Raw genomic sequence first — 25,158 nt, forward strand, 5'->3', positions numbered from 1 at the left:
CAAGGCATGAGTATTTCAAGTATAAGAGCTGCTTGGGCCACAGCATTAAGTCCAAAGCCAACCTAGAAACTTCTTAAAAGCAAAAGCTTTTGTAGGGATATAGGCCAGTGGTACAATGCTTGCCTAGCACATGTGATATGTGGGCTTAATAGCTGATACCACTCAAAATAAGTGAATAAATAAATAAGCCATATATATAATAAATCACATGGTATATACCTAAGTTTAATATATAATGTTTTAAATGTATTCTTATGCCATACAGTAGGCCTCATATTTTTCTATGTGTAAAGCCATAATTAAAGAGTATTGAGGTTTTACTATAATAAACTTGTAGTCGCCGTCTCTTCTTCTTCTTCTTCTTCTTCTTCTTCTTCTTCTTCTTCTTCTCCTTCTTCTTCTTCTTCTTCTTCTTCTCCTCCTCCTCCTCCTCCTCCTCCTCCTCCTCCTGCTCCTCCTCCTCCTCCTCCTTCTTCTTCTTCTTCTTCCTCTTCTTCTTCTTCTTCTTCTTCTTCTTCTTCTTCTTCTTCTTCTTCTTCTTCTTCTTTTTTTTGAGTAAAGTTTTCTCTGAGTAGCTTTTTGCCTTCCCTGGAACTCACTCTGAAGCCCAGGCTGGCCTCAAACTCACAGAAATCTGGCTGCCTCTGACTCCCAAATGCTAGGATTAAAGGCATGCTCGCCACCGCCGCCGCCACCACCACCCGGCCTGAAAATTATAGTCTTTAATCCTGGAATTTTAATGAAAGATATATAAAAGCTAACTGATGAAGTCCTTAGACTTGTACTTGAAATATAATAAAAATTTAAGTTATAGAATTATAGCATGCTTCAAGTCAACTAGCATTTGTAAAATTAAGGATCAGTGAGTGAGAGACTTGGAACATTCACTACCAAATGGGATGTCTTCATCAAAATCAATGTTCAGGGGACTATAAGGAAGGGAAATGTGGACAGATTGTGAGACCAGTGGGGATGGAAGACACCAAGGAAATAGTACCATCCAGACACAACAATACTGAAGCTCGTAAGAACCCAGAGAGACTGGCAGCAGGCAGAAGTCTGAGCTTGATAGGATCCCAACAGGAAGAGGGAGAAGTAGATTCAAGTCCCCATCCCTAACCCTGAAGCTCCAATTTGCTGCCATTTGCTAAGGAAAAATGTTGTCTTTTGCTTTTTAAATAGATTATAAGATACACAAATAACACTGAAGGGCAGGCCTTGTGACCAGTAGTGGATGGCCTACACAAAATGAACTCCATGGTATTTTTGTGTAATAGGCCTTCTTTTGGGCCAGCAACCAGCTTCCAAATCATGACCTGGAGAGTTAATATAAGTTATAAATGTTAGACTTTCGCTTAGACTCATTTCTTCCTAGCTCTCATAACTTAGTTGAACCTGTTGCTCTTCATCTATATTTTGCCTTGGGCCTTTTTACTTTTCTTTTATTCTGTATGTCTTACTTGTACCAGCCCCACCTGTCCCTTCTCTGCCTAGCTATTCACCATTCAGCTTTTTATTAGACCTATCAGGTGCCTTAGGCATCTTTACGTCATCACAAAATGCAGCATAAACAAATGTAACACACTTTTACCTTGTTAAAATAATATTCCACAACATTTTGGGAAATGTTTTGTCTCATAATGCTTTGTTTTGTCTTTTTTTTATCCTAATTATCTTTTTGTTTACCTGTTATGGTTTCCAGTTTTGGATTTGTTTGGTGTGTGTGTGTGTGTGTGTGTGTGTGTGTTCCAACTGCTGTTTTTCTGATTGCTTTGTTTTGTTCTTGGGAGTTTGTTTTTCGTTTTCAAAAAAGAGAGGGAGACAAGACTTGGAGTTGATAGGGTAAAAAGGTTCTTGGAGGAGATGAGAGAGGGGAAACCATGATCAGAATATACCATATGAAAAAATATTTTCCATAAAATAGAAACAAACCAAAGAAATTACAACCACATACAATTCTTAATATTCAATATTACACATTAATTTTTATCATTTAAGCATAAAGGTATTCATGTCCCTTGAGCATGGAAATATGTCAAATATCTGAAGAAGACATGATTCAGAAAATGAGAAATTTAAGTAAAACTTAAGAAATAAAATAAATATAAGAAAAAGAAGACAACACTTAAGGTCTTTCTAATTTTGTCCTAGAGACATAGATGTGCATCTGTGTGTGTGTGTATATGTGTATAGATAAGAGCACGTGGACACACACACACACACACACACACACACACACACATTTATGCACTTAACAGATTACATGAAAAACAAAGGAAGATAAAGTTGTTTATTTTTATTTCAGTATACTTTATTACCTTGATTACAAATCTTGATGAGCCCAATGGATTATAAAGAACACACAATGAAATTGGAAGGAAGTCTCTATGTAACAGAGATGTCCATCTCTTAGGATCCTCTCATCTAAGAGTTTACTTCTAATACTGAACAGGGATGGTGGATGACATTTCCAATTCTCATGTTATACAATGAAGAGTTTATGTCTTTATTCCCTAGCACTTCTATTTTAATTATAGCTGTTATTTATCTCATAGTTCCTCAATAATTATTTGGTAGAGAAATTAGTAAATGAATGAATCCTTCATATGGAGTGGAGGCTATGTGATTTTTGACCACAAGAGGGATATTCAGGACAGATAGTTTCAGCATAAGGTCATCTTTGTTGCTTATTTTACAACTGTAATATGAACATAAAGATATATACTCTTAGATCTGGAAATGGATAACTATCTCAGAGGCAAAGGAGAGTGGACACCTAACTAGCAATAACTTACTGAGCTATCATAGTCCACATGGAATAATTCAGATTCAGTGTCCATCTGGACCCCAACTTTCACTCCATCTGGCATGACTTATAATTGAATGCTTTCTGACAAAATTATTTGTTATCCTATAGTGCTGTGGTGGAAATTATAGCAATATGCCTATCTTCCCTTTCATCCCCCTCTTCTCTTCTCAGTATTTCATCCTTCACATTCTTCTTTTACTATGTCCTCTTGTCAACTTGGTGTTTATCACAAACTAACAGAAAATGAGCAGCCTGCATAATATGTTGTTTAAGTTTCAAAAATTCTCATCACCATAGCAAACTTCTGAGCTTCTGATCCATGTGCATAAATGAATGCGACAAAAGCAAATTACTTACATGAAGCAAAATATGTCTAACAGCTACTTTTTAAAAGACTTATCTAATTCAATTTATGTATATTTGTCCATATTCACACATGTGGCAGCACACGCAGGGGCAAGAAGAGTCTAGGCATTCGATCTCTTAGAGCTAGAGCTACAGGCGTTAGTAAGCTGCCCAGTGTGGATGCTGGGATCTGAACTCTGGGCCTCATTATTGGGCAGCACACACTTTTAACTGCTAATCTATCTCCCCAATCACTCACAACTACTTAGAACAGTGGTACTCAACCTTCCCAATGCTGCAGTCCTTTACAGTTCCTCATATTGTGGTGTGACCCCCAACCATAAAATTAATGAATTTTGTTGCTACTTCCTAACTGTGATTTTGCTACTTTTATGAATCACAATGTAAAGATCTGTGTTTTCCAATGGTCTTAGGTGACCCCTGTGAAAGGGTAGTCAACCCTCAAATGAGTCACAACCTACAGGTTGAGAAGTACTGCCTTAGGATCAAATTTATTTTGAAGTACTATTTAACATCTTTGAGCTGATTCTTGGTATTGACAGAATATATATATAGCAGATTCTGAAGCATTTTAAGATTGACACTAAATGAACGCCTGTAACGTACATGTTAGAAGGCCATGGGATAGTCTCAGAAGCAGAATGACATGGCAGATGACTTCTGGGAGTCCATTAGAAATGATGTTGGATTTCAGGGTTTTACTTATCAAGTTTTAAGAAAGTATACTTTAGTTGTATTTTTAAATATTTCTTTTTTCGTCTGATTTATGTGAAACCCCACATGTTTGGAAAAGCTAAAATTAAACTTCCTAAAGTTTATTTTATTCATTTTCTACACTTTGTGCATCTTCAGAATGTATTTTGCAATTGTCTGTCTATAACAATTGTAGTTGCTTCTTTATTTTTCTTTCATATGTAGAATGCTGCCTCAAAGGGATTGTCACTATGACCACAGTTCAAGTTATTTTACACATAATATTTTGTTGCGCAGTATGTTCTCTTTGTGTATCTGTGTTATACATTTACTACATGTAACATGTAAGAATGGTAAGTGCACAGGAATGTGCAGGTATACGCATATGTTCACACATATAACAGGTATCTAGTGTTTGAAGAACAAGAGCGTGTACCCACTGATATATCTCCTCAGCCCCTGTGATATATGTTTTATTACATTCAAGTTAATGCCTTAATGGTCTTCTGGTAAATTAAAAGTAATCAGACAAACTGAATTTTTAGTATTCTAAAATAACCTTGGAATTTCATTTCTCAAGCTGAGTAATGATGTCAAAATATATTCATCAAAGCTGTGAACATACAAGTAAATTCATATCCTTTACCAGACAAGAATGGCCTGTTTCTACTTGGCTGCAGAGAAACAAAGTATTGATCAAAGTTTTTCCTAATTTCACTTGTAATCTGTACACAAAAGTACATCTAATTCAGGTAGCTCTCTTACAAAGTCTTGAAATACTATCAACTGTATTTCCTAGTTACTCCATGCCACCAATGCCTCTCTGAATGTTGATCTTTCTCTTTGGGAAGCCATCAGCCTTCTGCTTTTGCTGGGGCCACTCTGATATAGCCTTCTTCAAAGGTACTTTTTGGACCCAATCACTTAGGATCCCTTAGGTTGTATCACCGATTAATACTTGTCACACTGCATTGCAATTATTTTGTTAGTTACTATTGGATCTACTAAATATAAATTTCTTTAAGGATCATACTACTTACTTACAAGCATTCTACAGAGCCAGGGGACAATAGTAGTCAATGACACTTGATTTTTAGCTATTAATTTATGCACTAGTGAATACATATACAAGAGAAAAGGAAAATACGGTGAGGCAGGCATAATAGTCTATAATTTCCATAGCCTTCTATTTATGTTATAATCATAACTTTTTTCCCTTGGTCAAGATATACTTATAACATTAATATAGTACTGAGGTCTAATTTTCTTTTGTTTTGATTTTTCAAGACAGGATGTCTCCATGCAGTCCTGGCTGTCCTGGAACTTGTTCTGTAAACCAGACTGGCCTCAAACTCAGAGATCTGCCTGCCTCTGCCTCTCTAGTGCTATGATTAAGCGCATGAGCCACTACTGCCCATAGAACGAAAGATCTCAATGATAGCATTTCACTCCCTCTCGTGTTTTCACACAGTTTGCCTCTATGAAGTCAGTTCCATCCATTCTTCTTATGTGAATTTCCTCATGTGAGGAATTCCTTCAGACATAATGCAGTTATCATAAAGTAATCATTTGCAAGTGTGTTCTTTTTCTAAAAAATTCAAAAGTTCTTCAAACATAGACATAATCTTGTGTTTGCCATGAGTAGAAAGATCACAAGTCAAGCTTATCAAGGGTACCTTGTGTTAATATCTGTTCCTTAGCATAATAATTCACAGTTCCATTCCAGCTCAATTATAAATTGCCTGTATGATCACTGATCAAAGACAATGTAGGACTAATCATACTATTTTTATTATCAAACCTATAAGCTGGAGAGCATGTGCCTTTTGCCTGGTCTTGGGACTCCATTCCTCCTTTTGGGTTGCCGCATTCAGCCTCTGTATGAGGGCTTTCTGCCTTGTCCTGTTGTATATTGTTTTGTTATGTTTGGTGGTTCTCTCTTGGAGGACTGCTCTTTTCTGAAGAGGAAATGGAGGGAAAGGATGGTGGGGAATGGATGCTATGGGGAGATGAGAGAAGTTTGGAGAGGGGAAACTGTCATTGGGATGTATTATATGGGAGAAGAATCTATTTTTAATGAAAAATTACTATATGTATAGAAAAATGACATAAGGAAGGATTGTATACATTGACTCCTGTTACATTTAGAACAAAGCACTAAAATGTACAATGAGTGTGTGTCATTATTGGTCCTTTCTTATGCCTCGTTGAAGAGCAAAATATAACCTATTCCATTCCCTTCCTCCAAAACAAATATGAATAAAGAAAGACATTTTACTGATTGAGAGTCTTCAGAAATTTATAGCTATAGTAAAATAGCTTGATGTTGCTGCAAATTTAGCATATGCATGAGAACATATCAAATACGTGGATTGTACAAGACTATGTATTATATATAATGTAAAGACATATTGTTGTGTAATGCTCTATTCATTGAACATTTTTTTCCCACAAAACATAAATGTCCAAGAAGTTTCGGGTTTGTGCCTAAGGAGTTTAGTTCATTTTTGGCTGGGGAGGGCAAGCACCAAGTGAATGTTTAGGAAGCTCCTGTGTACATGAGTCTCTGAGAATCAAGAATCCACATTTTTACATGTGGCCTGATCATCACATTCAGTAAGCCTATACAATCCTATTTAAATCGTAAACCTATTTGAAAGGATCCCATGAGGGGTAAGAAATAAGAAATAAAATTAACTGAATAAAAAAAAAAATCCAGGATTTGATAAGTACTTAAATAGTTAAAAATTTAAAATGATGCCTTTAAAACTTTTCTATTTAAGATATTTTTTAATTCATTTGACATACCAACCGCAGATCCCCCTCTCAGCCCTCCTCCTGCTCCTTCCCCCTCTCCCCTCCCCACCTCCCCCCACCTCCTATTCCCCTCCTCCAAAAGGCTCCCATGGGTATCAGCAAAGCCTGGTACATTCAGTTGAGGCAGGACCAAGCCCCTCCCCCCTGCATTAAGGGTGAGCAATGTGTCCCACCATAGGTAATAGGCTTCAGAAAGCCAGCTCATGTACCAGGTATAGAACCTGAGCCCACTGTCAGAGGCCCCTCAAACAGACCAAGGCACACAACTGTCTCCCATATGCAGAGGACCATGCTTTTAAAAAATACTGTAATAATACAGATGAGTTTAGCTAGTTATTGATGTGAGTTAAGAAATATTTGAAATTTTATTTACACTGAGCTACTGTAAACAGAAAATGAAGAAATAGAGATAGATAGATAGATAGATAGATAGATAGATAGATAGACAGATAGACAGATAGGTAGGAAATACCAAAAGCCATTGTAACATTGTGAAGGAGAAAGAAATAGAAGAGTCTATAAAATATAAGTAAGTGATTAAAATTAATGAAGACTAGGGAAATGTCCCCCCCGCATTTTCACATGTAGTATGTAAATGCAAATGTTTGTATGTGTGCAGTGTGTATAATGTGTATGTGTAATGTGTGTGTGTGTGTGTGTGTGTGTGTGTGTGTGTGTGTGTTTGTGTGTGTGTGTTTCTATCTGTCCCTGCATATGGAAGCTTGAGGTTGATATTGGCAATCATCCTCATGGACGCAGCAGTTCCCAATACAACCTAGAGCTCCATGATATGGCTAGTCTTCTGGCTAACTTGCTCTGAAGATCCTCTCTACTTTCTGCCTCTGGAATTACCAGCTTGCTACCATGCTACCCAGCATTTCCCTTAACCTCTGAGCCATCTCCTCAGTCCTGGCAAACCTTTAATGAATTCCTTGTAACACAATGTAGGTATTTTCTCCTCCTAAGCAAAAACCTCGTTTTTCCCAATTTGCTTCCCCATTGTGGAGAATGTAAGCAAATAATAATTTAAAGATGCCTTTCTTGGTTTTATTTCAATTTTTGGAGATGGAATCTTGATTTAAGATTAGGATAGCATGGTACTCATGGTCATGCTCTTGCCTCAGCTCCCCCATCCAGTACTAGTATTATGCATGTGACTGGTGGTAGTAGTTTATGATTCTACACTATCCTTTTCTGCCCTGACTCTTGAAGGTAGGTGGTTCCTAGTTCTCAATGATGTGTAATTGTTTGAAACTTAGATATTTTTGCTAAGACAGCCTCTAGGCTCATACCATTTTATCCCGGACATCTCCACCTTTGAACCATGTGTAAATGGAACATTTATTTTTAACCTTAAAAAGTTGTTGAGTCATCCAAACCTGATCTTTTATACAAACTGAACAATTGGTTAACGACCTAGAACAATAAGCATGTTTAACAAATAATTTCAGTGCTTACGAAAACTTTTGAATTTCCCATTAAAAAGCCTATTTATATAAATACATTTATTAACTGCTGTATGTAAGAAATAAGCTTAAGTAAAAGAAATGTGTAACTTTTTAGGTGTTATCAATATTATTTTTTGAGCTAAGGTAGAAAGGACTGGATAATAAACGTATTGCATTTGTGATTTTTTTTTTTTTAGAGTTCAGATGGAAGAATTTGAATTTTAGTAGTAAACATTCCCTAGCATTACAGAGATTTAGAGGGTTTTATCTGTTGCTTCCCAGCATTGTAGCTGGTTGTACCCTACTTTGATCTATTTGAAAGAATTCTCACTTTATAAAGGCTCTACAAAAAACTGATAGCATGAAAAGATTGGGGGAACCAGAGAGCCTGAGGAGTATAAAAATGCAAGAGTGATTAAAAAAAAAAAAATCTCCAGTTACTAAACGCAGCTTTAAGCAGAGCGTGGAGCAAGCTCCACGTTCGTCAGAAGAGGTCCTCTGAATAACACTGTGCATGCTTCCCTTGAAATGAAACTGTATGTTATTGGTTAACCAGGATATTTAGCATAATCACTCTGCGAGACTGTGGTAGAGGGAGGTGATTATCACTGAGAACAGATGGGCAGGTCCACAGCACTGCCAGATTCTGCACAAGCTCCGTTTATCGTTGGCTCTTGCTTCTTTCTTTCTGTGTTTTTATTTACTTATTTATTTTCTTTTGAAACACTCCACGTTTTAAAGAACTAGCTTCATGAAAGGTCAGTAGCTGATGCCCTTTCAGCTTTGATGTCAAACGTAGAAGGAAGCTTCTAAAAGCTATTCCTGTGTATCCAAGAAGGATGGGGCAGATTTCATTTTACCCTGTAGTCTCCCTCAATGCATGCACGGATTTATCTGCACGCTAAGCTCTCGGCTCGGCATCCGTAACTCCTTGTGGATTATATTGTCTCTGTGATCAGAAATGATTTTCTCAGATATGAACACCGTTTCTGGCTCCCCTAAAGTGCATCTTCCTAATGGGACCCGGTTTTACACCTTTCAAGTAAGTGTGCTTTAAATGGCTTCACTACTTAGAGAGTTAATATGTAGTCAAACTTTTAATAAAGAGAAATAATGAAAGGAAACGTGCAAGTGTGGAAGTGTGAAGTGGGTATACTGAGTGGATAACTTGCATGCAACTTAATCTGGTTTTAAATGTGGAAATGGGATGGCATCTTTGTGAATTCAAGCTAAATAATAATGAATATTTTGTTTCAGGAGGATTTTAAATACTTAGTTGTACTGTCATTGAAAGTTGTGGAGATGTGTTGTGCCTGGTGTTTTAATGGCTGCAATATGGTGAATGCTGTGTAGTTCTTTTCCTTGTGTTTAAATCACAGAGGAGAATTTAAAGACATAGATGGAACTTTAAGAACTAAATCCTCAGCTAAGAAGAATTTGCTATCTTTCATATACATGGCGTAAGATAATGCCTGTTATCTAATTTTGTTACGACTGATGTAAAAGCAATCCCTATTACAGGAGGCTTAAGTGCCATGTTTACTGTGCTTTTCAATTTGAGGGAAAGTAGAAAGTAATTAGGATAGATTTTTTCTGTGTTATCAAAGAGTCAATATGATTTATATAAACTACAAAGGTGTTGCCTGCCAAATATGTCTCAGTTTCCCCGGGGATAAATCAGTTCTCAATGTAGAAAATGCTTAACTCCAAACCAAATCAGATTTCACTTTGTTTTAATGCTCAGAGGTATATCTTTCAGTACTTTAAGGGTGACTTTATTATTCTGTGTTATAGTCACTGCAAGAGACAATGGGCCTCTTCTCACTGTGTGGTTTATATTATGAAAAATTCCAAAGCCTTCCATTTAATTACGTTTTTGTTGTTGTTGTTGTTGTTCTGGGATAAATACAAAGATATAGAAGGAAAGTATAGTAAAGCTAATTAGGGTGTTAGAAGGGAGTTCTGTATAAATGAGCATTGGCTTTCTAGAAGTTTCTTGCTCTTGCAAACTGTAATCAGTGGATACAATTGTTCCCTCCTCTTCCCTTTATTTTTTTAAACCTGTCACCTCTCCTGTTTTGTTCCGATGTCTACTGATTGTGTGTGTGTGTGTGTGTGTGTGTGTGTGTGTGTGTGTGTGTGTGTGTGTGTTGTTCCCGAATATATTCTCTTCTCAGTGATGATCTGCTTACTGTTGCTGTGATTCCAAATGCCACTGCCTCGAGGCTGTGCTCAGAAGCATTGCTTCCCCCACTTCCCTGTACACTGAGATATAAACACTCTTTACAATAACCTGCAGCTGGCTGTGCAGGAGGATTCTGACTTTAGGTATTCCACCCTGATGTCTCAAAGTTGAAGGGTCAGTGAGTCTCCCATGCTCAGTCGTGACACAGGCTTTTTGTAGTTCCTTTAGTAGAGCTCTTGCTGACACCTTCCTGGGCAGGTGATTTTCTCCGAAAATACAGAGGAATAATGTTTCGTTGATGTGACACCATATTCGGGTATTAGCCTCTTATTCAGACAGAGCATCCATCATTGCCAAATACAAACTCACTTTTCCGACATTTTTCTATCATGCAAAATGATATTCGATCTCGAAGTCTGCAATAACGAGCATTGTGTTAAGTTTGGGTGATTCTCTTCTGGCTGCTATTGTTTGGGGTTTTGTGGTAGATAAAGTAGTTCTAAAGCCCGAGATAAAGGCTTGATAATGAATCTTTATTTTTACTTTCCAAGGGAAGAATTAAATCATTATTTTACTTGTGGGACCACCTCTTTAAGACAGAATGTTTCCTTTGGTCTAGGAGGGGTGTAAAAAGTGAAACCAAACAAAATGCTATAAAAAGAACACCATATATTTAAAAAGGCACCATGTGAAAAGATTAGTTAAACTTTCAGAATGTAACTATTGTTGAAGTAGTGACTTATGCTTCTGAGAGAAACCTTCTGCAAGGAATTGGGATTTCAGAGCTGACATTCTTAAAATTATGCCACCACAAAAGTAAGACATGCAGGGGCATTTGACACTCCAGCATGAATAACATAAAATTTTAGCTTCATCTCTTCATGGAGACTCTATACTATTCTTATTATTTTTGGAAGTTTATTATCAATTTTATGAGTATCATTTAGAATATTTTCATTTAATAATTTCAAGGGTAAAATGGTGACCAATGAGAAGTGTGAATACATGCTAGGATCAAGATTTTATTTTCATTGCATTTTAATTTAGTATAATATATTCAGACTTCTGCACATATGCATGCAAACACATTTTGTGCAGAATATCTAACACAATTTAAATTAATTTTTCTATGTGTGAATTCCCACTTCTCTGTGACTATGAATATTACTAGTGTCTACATATTTCTGTCCAGAGGTTACAGGATCCTGTATGATGCCAACACACAGTTTATAAATTATGTTTATTGGGCTCAAACTAAACTCTTAGAGCATAGTTTCTTGTAATGCCCTTGGATGGTCAAAATTTAAAAACAAATATTACTATGGTGATATTATAAAAAAACTTTATGATACTCAAATGTGTGCAAGTGGGAAATATATTCTTAATAAATATTATATACACACACACACATATATATATATGTGTATATATATACCATCTGTACATAAACATATGATAATCCACATAATTCTTCTTAATTTTGTATTCACACACACAAACATTTTCAGGAATGATTTTATTATGTCCCTTTAAATCTGTGTTTGTAAATGAAACCATCCATGTACTCTGCTAAAACTTCTAGATGGGCTAGGCACATAAAAATTGTTATCCATTCGAGGACACCTGTGTCCAATATGATTCTCCCCATTTCCTAGACTTTAGCAACGTTCATCCAGTAATTATTCTTTCTTCTGCAGTCACATATTTTATTTATTAGGGGTCGTTGTAATATGTTATAGAGAACAAAACAAGTGTACTGTCATAAAAAAAAATGAAATTTGCCACAGACTTCTCAAATCAAAAGAATTTAACTTCAGTTGTATTTGACTCATTTATCTCGTAGAAGAATGATTCCTGCCATTCCCTTCCAACATCCATAGCATTATGTGTTGAGCCTGTGTGGAAGTGGCTTTCTGTTATCCTAACATACACAGAAAACCAGAGCTATACACTTCCCTCTGAGTATGAAAAGGGTAACCTCTCATTTCTGTGGGTGAATTATTTCATACACCCCTTCTTCTTAAGGGATGAAGTCTGTCTTCCTAGGCTGTCCTCAAATGCCCCTTGCCACTTAGATCACATGTAATGCAGAGTTCTCCCTTACCAGAAAATTGCATGTTTTGTGTTTCCTTTTTCCTCTTCTTGCTTTTGCACAGTGGAAAGATGTTTTCTTGAAAACTCATCTCAAAAGCTGTCTTTTTCCATAAGGCTTTTATGAATTCTTCCACGCTGTGCTAAATGCACTTCCTTGAGTCTCTTCTCTCTGTTCATATTACTACTGGAGAAGCTAGTCTGCTTTTGTGTAATCTGTGAGGTTGTTTTATTAATTTGCCTTTAACATGTGGTTATTAAAAATGCCTCTGTTTAGTAAGCAGTGACAATTTATTAAAAAAGCAACAATCAACTACTGAATACTAAGGTAGATATTGAAGCATGACTATAGGTTAGTAGGGAAAATTAGGTGAAGATAGTTCATTTTTATGAAAATGTGTTTTATGCTAGGACTTTCTACACAAGATTAACTTAGATTATTTATGTATGTAATAGTTACATGAATGACCAAAGAAAACCTTCCATCTTATAAATGCGTAATTGTAATTATATAGCAGCTAGCCAATACCATTTGGACAGTTTTCTTTATATTCTTTATCATCCTTCATTGAGTTTTTTCTTGTGTTTAATCTAGAGAAGATATTAATTGAATTTTTTATTTTTTGAGAATTTCAATCATGAACACTGTGCTTCCATCCCCCTCTCTCTACCATCTAACTCTCCTTGTGTTCCCTTCCAACTTCACCTCAAATTCATGACTAATGCTTTAATTATTGTTGTTACATTTATCTATCTGTGTGTATATGTGTATGCATGTATGCATATGTGTATAAATACAGCTTACTGACTCCATTTAATATTGCTCATATGCATAAGTGTTTAGGGCTGACCACTTTGGATTAAGTAACATTATTAGGAGAGTGAGCCCTGGAAAAGACTAATTCTCCCTCTCTCAACAGCCACTGATTGCTTACAACTTTTCATCCAGTAGCAGAGCCTTGAGAGATTTGCTACACCCACAATGAAAACTTATGTTTAGGAAATTATGTTTCTGGGATTTCATAGGTACAGCTTTCTTGTCATGTCTAGATGGTATTGTGGAGCAGCAGGCACTCTGGTCCTGTATCTCTCACAGTCCTTTAGTCTCCTCTTTCTCAGTTTCCACATAGCATTTGGTATAAGGGTGGCATTCTTGATGTTGCCTAGAAGAACTTGAAGGTAAGAATCCTACTACTGAAGATACCACATTTAGGACACAGAACGTGGAGGAACTGAGCAAGAACTTACAAAAACTTCCTTATGGGAACTAGCTCTCAGAGTACCTGAAAGTAGTATGTTCGTTGCAAATGGAGAAGAGCATCCTGATGACCACTGTAAAAACTCAAGTCTGTAGAGACTACCGTCAAGACAATGTAGAAGAGCTACCGCACTCATGTTGGTAAAGCAACTGTCATTTCCCTCAATAGGGGATCCCCTTGTTAAATAAGTAGGTGCATCTTTGGATCTCAGATTGGGTTGGTTGGGATCTCTTCAGTTTATATTGATATGCCCTAATAAAGAATTGACGTGAGAGAATGATATAATTTTAGTTAGTCCTGTGATTACAAGTGCGTACTTTATATATGAAAAATATTCACAAAACATACTAAAAGAGTGTCATGGATGGTTAGGTCATGGACCCTTAGAGGAGACCCTACTACTACCACGTTCCTAAAATATTATAATTTCCAACTTCACTCCAAATACCGATTCTTATACTCAAAGATGTATGTAGATGCCACCCTTCATCAGACTAGAGGATTTGAAATTGATTGAAGTATATTTTCATATTTAAGAGATGAGATTAGCATCTGAAATCAATAAGGGGTGAAAATGAGTAGTCTTGATGCCTCAATTGCCTTAAGAGCTCTCACTCTGGAGATATCATTGGTAATTGGTGTGTATAACGTATCTTTATAATCAAACAACTTCTGACTTGGTAATTCTAAGCTTTTTAGATGCCAGATCTTGTATATTTTATCATTTTTTTTTCTGTTACCTGAGATTCTAACCTTAGTTTTGTGTTTGGAGGTCACATACAACATTTCATTGATAATTTAAGGTGTGTCTGGGAATACCTAGGAGAATGTTTTGCACAAACTGTATGATTAACAAACAACAACAAAAAGGTGAAGGGAAAGCTCACCTAACCTTATTATAATCACAGGGAAAAGACTCTCCTTGTCTCCTGGGTTATGTAGTAATACTGGCTAAAATTCAGCTAAATGAGAGAAATGGAGTTTTCTTCATCTTCCAATTGTACACATTCCTGATGGCAAGTGGGAGATACATCAAAGGAAGTGTTTTGGTTGGAAAGTACAGCATACTCATAGCAACTAACAGGTTTTTGGAACAAGAGAATCAGCATTAAGGGAATTGGAGAAAAGAAATTTGTAAAAACAAAATACACAAAGCCAAAGGTTAAAAAAATAACTGATTGTCATCTTTGGGATCTCAGACTTGGGGTTCAATGATTCTTAGAAAGAGGTCCTGGCTTGGGACTCTTCTGTAGTTATAATATTTGATATTGCCTTAAATAAAAGAATTGACCTAGAGAGAATGATTCAATTAATTTTTAGTTAAGTCATGTGATCTACAAAGGTTGCTGTACTTTATATATGAAAAATATTCACAAAACATACTAAAAGAGTGTTAATATTGCATAATAAGAGCAACATTCTCCTTGAATTGAGTATTGCTGTTGAACTCAAAAAAAAAAAAAAAAAAAGAAAAGAAAAGAAACAAATTCCTGTCCCATAGAATCTGTTTTCTAAAGGGGTCACAGTTAAATACAGCAACAAAAGTACTCTGTGACAAATAATATTACATCAAAATTTTATAGCACAGAATTTTTGTTATTTTTCCTTTTTCTTGTTTTATTTACTTTAAAAATAAAATATAATAAATAAATAAATAAAATGAAATTGCTTTTGTTTTATACTTAGATCCTTGTGTTATCTAGACACAGGTTCTTGGTTACCAACACAGTGTGGGACATGAGTTCCATCTTGTGAAATGGGCCTTAATCAAATGGATATTGGTTGGTTACTCCCACAAGATTTGTGCCACCATTGCCCTAGCATATCATGCAGGCAGGACAGCATGGTAGATGAAAAGGTTTTTGGCTGGCTTGGTGTTTTCTTTTTCCTTTGGCACCACCAGAGTACCTTACTGTACCAAAGATACTAGCACATAGGAGAGAAGGCCATATGTAGGTACTCATTGAACTTCTCTATATTCAATGAACTGTGTAGGTATTATATTGAATAATGGGGAGTTGACTTTAGTCTAGGAAGAGCATCTTATAGTTTGGAAACAGCTTGGGTTTTTTTCAGATTTCTATAGGAGCACTTTGGCCAACAGCTTGATGCACCCTAATCCTGGTACTAATATTGAATAGGTATGGAGAGAGAGGACAGCCATGTTTTGTTCCTGATTTTTCATGGAATTCTTTTTAATTTCTCTACATTTAAGTTGATGTTGGCTGTGTGCTTGCTGTAAACTGCCTATATTATGTTCATGTATTTCACTGATATCCTTAATATTTCCAGCACTTTTTATCATGAAAGGGTGTTGAATTTTTGTCAAAGGTCTTTTCTGTATCTCATAAGGTGATCATATGTTTTTGTCTTTTGGTTTGTATGGTGTATTACATTTCTCAATTTATGCATGTTAAACCATCCCTGCATCTCTGGGATGAAGCTTCCTTTATCATGGTGGATGGCATTTCTTTTATGTGGTTTGTAAGTATTTTATTGAGAAATTTTTTATCTGTACTCATAAAGGAAATTAATCTATAATTCTCTTTCTTTGTTGGGTCTTTATGCAGTATGGTTATCAGTGTAACTGTGGCCTCATAAAACAATTTGAGAAATGTCCTTTCTGTTTCTATTTTGTGGAATAACTTCAGGAGTATTGGCATCAAATCTTTTTGGAAAGTCTGATATGATTCTGAGCAAAAACCATCTGGGCTTTTTTTTTTTTTTGGTTGGTAGACATTTAATTACTGTTTCTACTTCAGCAGGGTTACAGGTATATTTAAATTGCTTATTGAGTCTTGATTTAACTTTAGTAAGTGGTATGTATTTAGGAAATTATCTATTTCTTTTAGGTTTTATAATTTGGTGGAATATAGGCTATTAAAGAATGCCCTTATGATTCTCTGGATTTCCTCATTGTCTGTTGTTATCCCCCCTCATTCTTTTCTCATTGTTTTTGAAAGGATTTTTTTGCAGCGTTCTTGTCCCAGAGGAAAAGTCATGACACTCAACAGAATCCACTAACAAGAGTTTTATGAAGACAAAGGGACAGATGTGATCAGGCCTGTGCAAGGACACATGTGAGAGAGAGAGAGACCAGGGAACATGGCACCGCCTTATAAAGGCCAGGACACACCTACGCACACAGGCCCAAGCACAGAGATCAGGCAGTCACATTCATGTGACTATGTGACTGCATAACCATAGGGCATGGGTCACACAGGATGTATGACCAGGAAATGACTAGGCAGAGATGACTAAGTGTCCTGCCAGGCATGCAAGACCATGGGGCATGGTGGGAATTCCAAGTGTTAACTTGTATATTCTCTCTCTCTACCACATTTTATTTAATTTAGATAAAGAAAACACTTAGGAACAAGCCCTTAAGAACCAATTCTTTGTTTCATTGACTCTGTGTTGTTTGTTTGGTTCCATTTTATTTATTTCAGCCTGAAGTTTCATCATTTCTTTATGTCTATCCCTTGTAGATACGATATTTTTTTCTTATGTTCTAGAGCTTTCTGATGTTCTTCTAACTTACTAGCATGAAATCTCTCCATTTTTTTTCTAAATGTAGGTACTTAGTGCTATGAACTTGCCTTTAAACTGTCTTCACTGTGTCCCATAAGTTTGGGTATGTTGTGCATTCATTTTCCTTTAATTCTAGAAAGTCTCTTATTTTTCCTAACTTATGTATTGACCCAGTTTTTATTCAATAGAGTTGTTCAGTTTCCAGGAATTTGTAAACTTGTCTTTGTCCTTGATATCTGCCATTAATCGTCAGTGGTCAGATAGGCTATAGGGTATCATTTCAATTTTCCTATATCTGTTGAGACTTGCTTTGCATCTGACTATGTGGTATATTTTGGAGAAAGTCCCATGACATGCTGATTAAAAGCTATATTCTTTAGTCTTCAGGAGAAACAGTCTATAAATATGTGTTAGGTCCATGTGGGTAATACCATAGGTTAATGCTAGCATTTCTCTGTTTATTTTTGTCTTCATGATCTTTCTAATGGTACAGATAGGATACTGAAGTTTCATACTGTCAGTGCTTGAGGATCAACATGTGGTTTAAGATGTCAGAGTATTTTTTTATGAACTTGGGTGCCTCTCTGTTTGGATGTTAAGAATTCCATGGATGTTAAGAATTCCATGGATGTTAAGAATTGCAGTGTCCTTTTGGTTGATTTTTGCTTTAATGAGTGTGTAGTGTCCTTTCCTAACTCTTGTGAGTGGTTTTGATTTGACATCCATTTTATCAGATATTAAAACAAACACAGCAGCTTTCTTCTAGAGTCTATTTGCTTGGAATATGTTTTTCCATCCTATATCATGGTATGATGTCTATCCTTGATGTTAAGGTATGTTTCTTGGGTACAGCAGAAAAGACAGATCCTGTTTTCAAATACATTATGTTAGTCTGAGTATTTAATAAAAGGGGGAATTGAGATCATTGATGTTGAGAGGTAACGTTGAGCAGTGTTTTGGGATTCCTGTTGTTGTTGTTGGTACTGTGTGTCCCCTCTTTTTGATTTATTGATCTTAAATTATTTGTTCCAGTGTGTTCTTGAGTGTGGTCAACCTCTACAGATTGGACTTTTCTTCCTAGCACCTTCTGTAGGGCTGGATATGTTGATAGATATTGCTTAAATTTGATTGTGTGTGTGTGTGTGTGTGTGTGTGTGTGTGTGTGTGTGTGTGTGTGTGATGTCTTTCTTCTACCATGACTGAATGTTTTCCTAGGTGTAGTCTGGACAGGCATCTCTGATCTCTTAGAGTTTGTGGAACATCTCTCTAGGCCTCTCTGGCTTTTAGAAACTTCATTAAGAAGTCAGATGAAATTCTAATAGCTCTACCTTCATATGTTATTTGAACTTTTTCCCTTGCAGCTTTTTAACATTCTTTTTTCTTGTTCTATACAGTTAGTGTTTTTGATTATCATGTGCCAAGGGGACTTTCTATTCTGGTCCAATCTATTTGTTGTTCTTCATGTTTCTTGTACCTTGATAGGAATCTCCTTTAGGTTAGAGAAATTTTCTTCTGTGATTTTGTTGAAAATACTTTTTCTGTGCCTTTGACCTGGATTCTTCTCCTTTCTCTATTTCTATTTTATTTAGGTTTGGTCTTTTCATAGTGTCCCAGATTTCCTGGATGTTTTATGCCAGGATTTTATTTTTAGGTCTAACATTTTCTTTGATCAAAGTATCCATTTCTTATATCGTATATTCAATGCCTGAGATTATCTCCTCCACTTCTTGTATTATGTTGGTGAAACTTGCTTCTGACATTCCTGTTCTGGGTCCTACATTTTTCATTTTCAAATTTCCCTCAGTTTGGGTTTTCTTTTTGATCCTGTTTACACTCTTAGTGTTGAACAAGTTTATTTATTTCCTTTTATTGTTCATGTTTTCATAGATTTGTTTAATAAATTTATTCATTTCCACATTAAAGAACTGTAATTATATTAAAAAAGACTATTTTTTATTATAAATGTCTGGCTGATGGTTCATGCTTATTACTAACTAGCTCTTACATTTAAATTAGCCCGTATCTATTTATTGCCATGTGGTCTGTGGCTTCCTAAGCTTCTTGCTTCTTAAGCAGTGGGCTTGCATCTGTCTCGACCCTGCCCCTTGTCCTCTAAGTCCTTCGTTTGATTCTTCCACCTAACCTTATCCTGCCTTGCCACAGGCAAAAACAGCTTTATTATCTACCAATGAGAGCAATACATATTCACAATGTACAGAAGGCTCATCCCACAGCATCTTCCCCTTTCTGTCTAATCAAAAAGGAAGGTTTTAACTTTAACATGCTAAAATTACATACAACAAAACAGTTACCAAGCAAGAATTATTGTTACACTATCTAGTCTATTTGTATTTGACAAAATCAGAGAAAACATTCAATTACATATCTTATCTTGGTGAGTCTGAAGTTTCATATCTAATTGACCTTCATCATAATTAAGGAAAACTATAATTATAGCTATCTAGTTTTCTTTGTTTAAATTTGTTTATTCATTTGACATACCAACCACAGATCCCCCTCTCATTCCTCCTCCTCCTCCCCTCAACTTCTTCCTACCCTCATCCCCTCCTCCAGCAGGGTGAGTTCACCCATGGGAGGAACAGCTAAGCCTAGTATATTCAGTTGAGGTGGGACCAAGCCCCTCCCTGCATAAAGGCTATTTTCAGTTTTATTACTTATGCTTCAGCTTTGTTGTGATGCACAGAGTCTGCTGTGGTAGGCTTGCTATACTCCAGTGGAGACACATTAGCCTGGTTGGTGTTGATTGTGTTTTTGCACTGGCATCTAGGCATCTGGGTTTGGGAATAATATACATATTCTTGTCTTTGTTGGGTGTGAGTTTCTGTTGCCCTCTCTGGTTCTTAGCAGAGTGTGATGGCTGTGTGGTAGCTGGTAGGATAGTCTTCTAGGATCTTGATAGGTGTGGCCACTGGGGTTCCAGGTAAAAAGTGGTTTGGGGTATTGGGAACTGATACTTAGCAATGGGGATGGCCTATGGTGGAGTACCTGAGGGATTCCACAGGAAGGAAGAAAACAGGATGTTCCACCAGGATCTTTTTAATGCCTGGGAATGGGGACAGAGTGTGAGGAGAAGCTGAAGCAGTTGGTTTTTGACAGAGCTTGGGATGAGACTGTGGGTTTGGCCTCGAGAATGGAGAGAGAGATGAAGATATATAGTTAGCCTAGAAGATATACGGTTAGCCTCTGCTTTGCTGGCTAGAATGGTCTGCAGGTTCCCAGGAAGTGCCTGTTGAAGTTGGGGACTTAGATAAAGCAATGAGCGGGATGAGGGATGTAATTATAATGCTGGATGTATTAAAGCATCATTATTAAAAATTAAAAATACCTGGCTTACTCCAGCCAGGGAAGCAAATAACCTAACCACAGATCTTTACTTCTCCCTCAGGTCCTCCAAATCCAATCCTCCAATTTCATCTCTAGTTCTGCAACGGAATACCTGCTGAGTCCCTGACCCTCACTCCTAACCCCATCTCCAATGGTTCACACAGATTTTCTCCTCTTAACTTTCTTTTTTGTATTTAGATACATTCTGTCTCCAAATTTAATATTTAAGGACAGTTTCTCCTAGTTGGAAAAGTGTTTATTTTTTTTTTATTTGTTTCCTCATTATCAAGTTGCTAGTACACCTACGTCTTAGAATTGCACTGAAGGCATTTGAAATACTGAACTATGAAATATTTAACACATGAAATATTTAACTCAGCATTTGATTATGCTCTGTGTCATGGAGACTGAACACTGAATCTAGTGAATGGCTTCTATGGCTCCAAATAGGAGATCGATCACAACTCTTTCATTTGCAGAAGTTTCTGCTTAGAAATCTCTTACAGTGTTTGTTGCACAAGGAACCATGCACTTCATTGTTTGCAAGTCACCAGGACATGATTCATATGCTTAGCTTACAGCCACAATATGTAGATAAACATAAACTTGATTATAAATAGAAAAGAAGAATTTTTATTCTTTGTTGCATACTCCTTGGCGATGACCTCATTATTAGACCTTCTCTATAAAAACAAACTATTATAATATATTCAGGCTTGAGATAATATGTTACTTAAACTCGTCTGAAATCACTTCATGTTTCTTATATTCCTAGAGAGGAGGTAATTGAAATTATGATGTAGGTGGTATTTAAATTAAAGCATTTAATACACTAAGTACAGTAGCTAGAGATTATAAAATGATGCTAGATGTGTAGGTTCTAGGCCCTTGCAGTGGTTGCAGGGATGTTAAGATGGGAAGGTGACTAGAAATATGGTCAATGAATTTTATAAGCTTCTGAATACAGGAGATAGAAGAGTTCAAGGAAACATTGTCTATTCCATGGTTCCCAGTGAAAGAGAGAGGGTTAGGGAGGAATAGACTTAGAAAACAATGTAGTAAATTCAGTTGTTGATTAACTGAACATTGGAAACGGAGCTTCGGCTCTCATGAGAGGGCTCTGGCTAAGTGGTACCCACTTAGAGGTTGGAGGAAGCATTCTAAGTGAGTGGAATGAATGAGGCCCTTAAAAATAGATGTGTAGACTTGACACCTTTGGAGGCTGCACACTTGTTTTTATGCTTCTCCTGATTCTTCCACTGCCAACCTCTTGAATACTATGCTGTACCTCAGGTTGCATGCTCCCCTAAATGTCAAAGAGCTTTCTTGTTTATACTTGTTTTTCTCAGATACACACTCCATTCAAGAGTATCATCCCTGAATCTTATTCAAGCTACAACCTCCGGTTTTTATTTTCAGTTTTTTAATCTTATTTATTTATTTATTTATTTATTTATTTATTTATTTATATTATTTATATTATTTATTTATTTAGTGTGTGTGTGTGTGTGTGTGTGTGTGTGTGAGAGAGAGAGAGAGAGAGAGAGAGAGAGAGAGAGAGAGAGAGAGAGGATAGGCTGTGTTTGCTGTGTTTGTCACAGCATATTTGAGGAGATCAGAAATTGATCTGCAGGATTCATTTCTCACTTTGTCTGATGCAGGGGGATCAGAGTGAGATGATCAAGTTTAGCCCCAAGTGCTTTTACTCACTGGTCTTCCTCTTACAACCTTCCATTCGATATTTTTGTCTAGGTCCTTATTTCCTTGTTATATATACTACATTTAGGTTTTTTTTTGTTTTGTTTTTTTTTTTGCTCACTTTGGCGTGATCCTTCTAAGACAAAAGTCTCCCTAGGCTGCCTTCAGCCTTGCAACCAGAACGCTGGCCTCTCTTCTCTCAGTCCCCTAAGTGTGCTAATGCTACTATGCCTGTCCTTATATTTAGTTTTTCATTCGCCTCTCTTCACTACCATATAGTTTTACTTAGCCCTTTATATTTATTTACTGACACATAGACTAACACATGTCTAGAGAAGATGCCACTACTTTTGGGGTAAATGAATGAATGAATCTACTATTCATTTGACAATCCTGACTGAATTCCCAGTTTTTAGCAGACTTTAATAATGCTGAGTGAAACAATTTTTTTTTTTTAACTCTGAAGTTTCAGTAGCATATGATTCTATTAAGTGTATACAGGAACGAAAAGCTTTGACTTTAAGATGTGTATAAATTACCATAATAAATTGATTGATTAAAGTACAAAATTTACTTCCCAAATACATTTTAAACTCTCTTTTTCGTGTAAAACTTTCCTAGTATGTTCCATAATTTTGCTTATTTATTTTCAGAATATTTTATAAATAAGAAGACTCACCTGAATACAAATTGAATAATATTTAAAGTCATGTCTTTTGAAATGAATTAAGTGGTCTCTAATGTGGTCCCATCATTAAGTCCATTTAGCTATTAGCAAGTGAAATTTTCCTAGAGTTCACTTACTTTAAATTTTGGTGGTCTGGCAGTGGTGGCACATGTCTTTAATACCAGCCCTCAGGATGCAGAGGCAGGTGGAATTTTGTGAGTTTGAGGCCAGCCTCATCGACAGAGTGAGTTACAGGGAAGGTGCCAAAGCTACACAGAGAAACCCTGTCTCGAGGCAAAAAAAAAAAAAAAAGAAAAAAGAAAAAAAATTTTGAATAGTAATACTGCTTAGTCATGAGGTCATCATGACTCAATGGAACACATAAAATATTGCAATTTTACAGATATTTTTGTAAAATATGTACTTGGCATTAAAATTAAGTTATTTTTGAAGAATGAAATCGTGTCATTGTTTTAGAAAGTGGATGAAGCTCCATATAATCATACAAAATAATTATTTGATATTAGCCAGACTCAGAAAAATAGTTCATCTCCTTTTATTCATATGTGACATCTAGGTTTATATATGCATATGTTTAAGACACATACACAATGAAATCAGAACAGGAGGCGTTGGTTTCTTGAGACAGAGTTTCTCTGTGTAGTTTGTCCTGGATCTCATTCATTCTGTAGACCAGGCTGGCCTCAAACTCACAGAGATCTGCCTGGCTCTGTCTTCTTAATGCTGGGATTAAAGACATGTGCCACTGCTGCCTGGCTGAGAAGATGTTTTAATGGAACAGAGAGGTAGGGACAAGAGAGGTACTGAGAACAGCATCAGCTAAAAGATTATCCTAAATAACCCTTTCTTCCTCTTTCCATAAGAAATGTTGAATGAACACTAGTATTAGTTAAAATATTTAATATAAAGTATAAAAAATTTCATATAAAAGCTAAAACAACTTATTAAAACCTATTGCATTAATTTTTTGACATCTTTAATTTCATGAACTCTTTTACTTATAAATTATTTGTTTTTTGGCAAGAATATTAAGGACATTTTGAAGGCATTCTTTGACATTATTTACTAATGTATTCTTTTGAGATTATAATATGATTACATCTTGTCTCCCTCCCTTTCCTTCGTCCAACCTTTCCATGTATCTCTGCTTGCTCTCCTTTAAATTAGTTTTTTAAAATGCATTCTGTGGTCTCTTGTTTTGTATTCTCATTATTATTTTGCATGATTTTAAAATTTTACACTAAAAAACGCAAGTTAAGATAATCCATTTGTGAAATTAATTGAGTACTTCAAAACATTTACAAATTAGAAGAACACAATATGGAAAAAAATCGAGAAACTTTGTACTAATGAGTGTCAAGAGACAATGTTATTATCTGTGCTTAAAAACATCTTAATTCATAATTTAAATTTCATCATAAAACAGCAGTTGGTAGAATTAACTGGTAAACTAGACAATGTCACTAAGAAGCAATGAACATTAGCTAATTCTTGGATTTGGTATTTGCAACTTTAATTATGTTGCTGGAAAAAACACATTTCATAGAAAACAACCTTAAAATTTGGCTGTTTTCTGTGAAAAAGTTAGTGTAACACCAAGAGTTTGGGTAACATCATAGTGTGCAGTGACTGTCTTAAATATATATATATATTGCTGTGATAAGACACCATAATCAAGGCAACTTACAGCAGAAAGAGTTTATTGAAGCTTACAGGTTCGGAGGGTGAGTTCATGACCACCAAGTCTGGAAGCATGACAGCAAGCAGTCAGACATGGCATTTGAGCAGTAGTTGAGCTCACATCAACCCCTCCCCCCAATTAATCACATTATAAAATCACATCACTTAAATGAATACTTTATTAATTAAAAAATTAGTGCATACAAGACTACAAAAGTTAATTTGCAAAAACACTTTAGAAATGTAAAAGAAAAGAATTGTGACTAGTTCTAATTTCATAACTGATGACGAAACAAAATGTTGCTACATATTTTCTTGAAATTGATCTAAATGTTCATAAAAGCAAAGACTATATAATACCATGATATTACAAATCGTGATATTTAGTCTCACACTCATCGTTCAACAGGAAGTTCTCTGCTAGTGCCTCTCACGCTTCTTTTTTTTTAAGAATTTTATTGAATATAGTGTTTTTCATACAATATATTCTGATTATGTTTTTCTTTCCTCCCATTCCTCTCAGTTCCTCCCAACTTCCCCTGCCACTT

At 36.0% G+C, this 25,158-nt stretch overlaps 1 protein-coding gene across 26 annotated transcripts in view; it reads left to right on the forward strand.

The window, feature by feature from the left end:
- The window catches only part of Ppfia2 (PTPRF interacting protein alpha 2), a 452,499-nt gene that overhangs the window by 148,014 nt on the left and 279,327 nt on the right, over nt 1-25,158 (forward strand). For 5 of the 26 annotated variants that reach the window (XM_036169441.1, XM_036169446.1, XM_036169449.1 and 2 more), the window contains exon 1: nt 8,727-9,175. The exons of 17 other annotated variants lie outside the window; for them this stretch is intronic. In XM_036169441.1, coding sequence (XP_036025334.1) covers nt 9,095-9,175 — 81 coding nt within the window. In that variant the 5' untranslated portion in view covers nt 8,727-9,094. Of the gene's footprint in view, nt 1-8,726; nt 9,176-25,158 lie in introns of those variants that run through there. 4 more of the 26 variants (XM_036169442.1, XM_036169444.1, XM_036169443.1 and 1 more) reach the window with 1 other exon arrangement.

This window comes from Onychomys torridus, chromosome 20, assembly GCF_903995425.1.
Source record: "Onychomys torridus chromosome 20, mOncTor1.1, whole genome shotgun sequence".
NCBI classification, from domain to species: Eukaryota; Metazoa; Chordata; class Mammalia; order Rodentia; family Cricetidae; genus Onychomys; species Onychomys torridus.